The following is a 483-nucleotide window of genomic DNA, read 5'->3' on the forward strand; positions in this document are numbered from 1 at the left end:
AGCACCAGCGCATCCACACAGGGGAGAAGCCACATCACTGCTCTGTGTGTCAGAAGAGCTTCACCTACATCTCAAGCCTGACACAGCACCAGCGCATCCACACAGTGGAGAACCCACATCACTGCTCTGTGTGTGGCAAGAGCTTCACCAAATGCTCCTCCCTGGCCGCTTCACCTACATCTCAAGCCTGACACAGCACCAGCGCATCCACACAGTGGAGAACCCACATCACTGCTCTGTGTGTGGCAAGAGCTTCACCAAATGCTCCTCCCTGGCCCGGCACCAGCTCATCCACACAGGGGAGAAGCCACATCGCTGTTCTGAGTGTGGGAAGAGCTTCAGCCGATCCTCCCACCTGACCCGGCATCAGCTGATCCACACAGGGTAGTAGCCACATTAGTGCTCTGCAGTTGGGAAGTGCTCCACACTGTTCTCCAGGTGGGCCTAGCCCCAGCATGTCTACACAGGGGACAAGCCAAATCA

At 56.9% G+C, this 483-nt stretch overlaps 1 protein-coding gene across 1 annotated transcript in view; it reads left to right on the forward strand.

The window, feature by feature from the left end:
• The window catches only part of LOC112548998 (zinc finger protein 2 homolog), a 2078-nt gene extending 1887 nt beyond the window's left edge, over positions 1–191 (forward strand). Inside the window, exon 3 of the mRNA XM_025195815.1 lies at positions 1–191. Within this exon, the coding sequence (XP_025051600.1) occupies positions 1–191 (191 nt within the window).
• Positions 192–483: the final 292 nt, after the last annotated feature.

This window comes from Alligator sinensis, unplaced genomic scaffold, assembly GCF_000455745.1.
Source record: "Alligator sinensis unplaced genomic scaffold, ASM45574v1 scaffold1678_1, whole genome shotgun sequence".
In the NCBI taxonomy this organism is placed as follows: domain Eukaryota; kingdom Metazoa; phylum Chordata; order Crocodylia; family Alligatoridae; genus Alligator; species Alligator sinensis.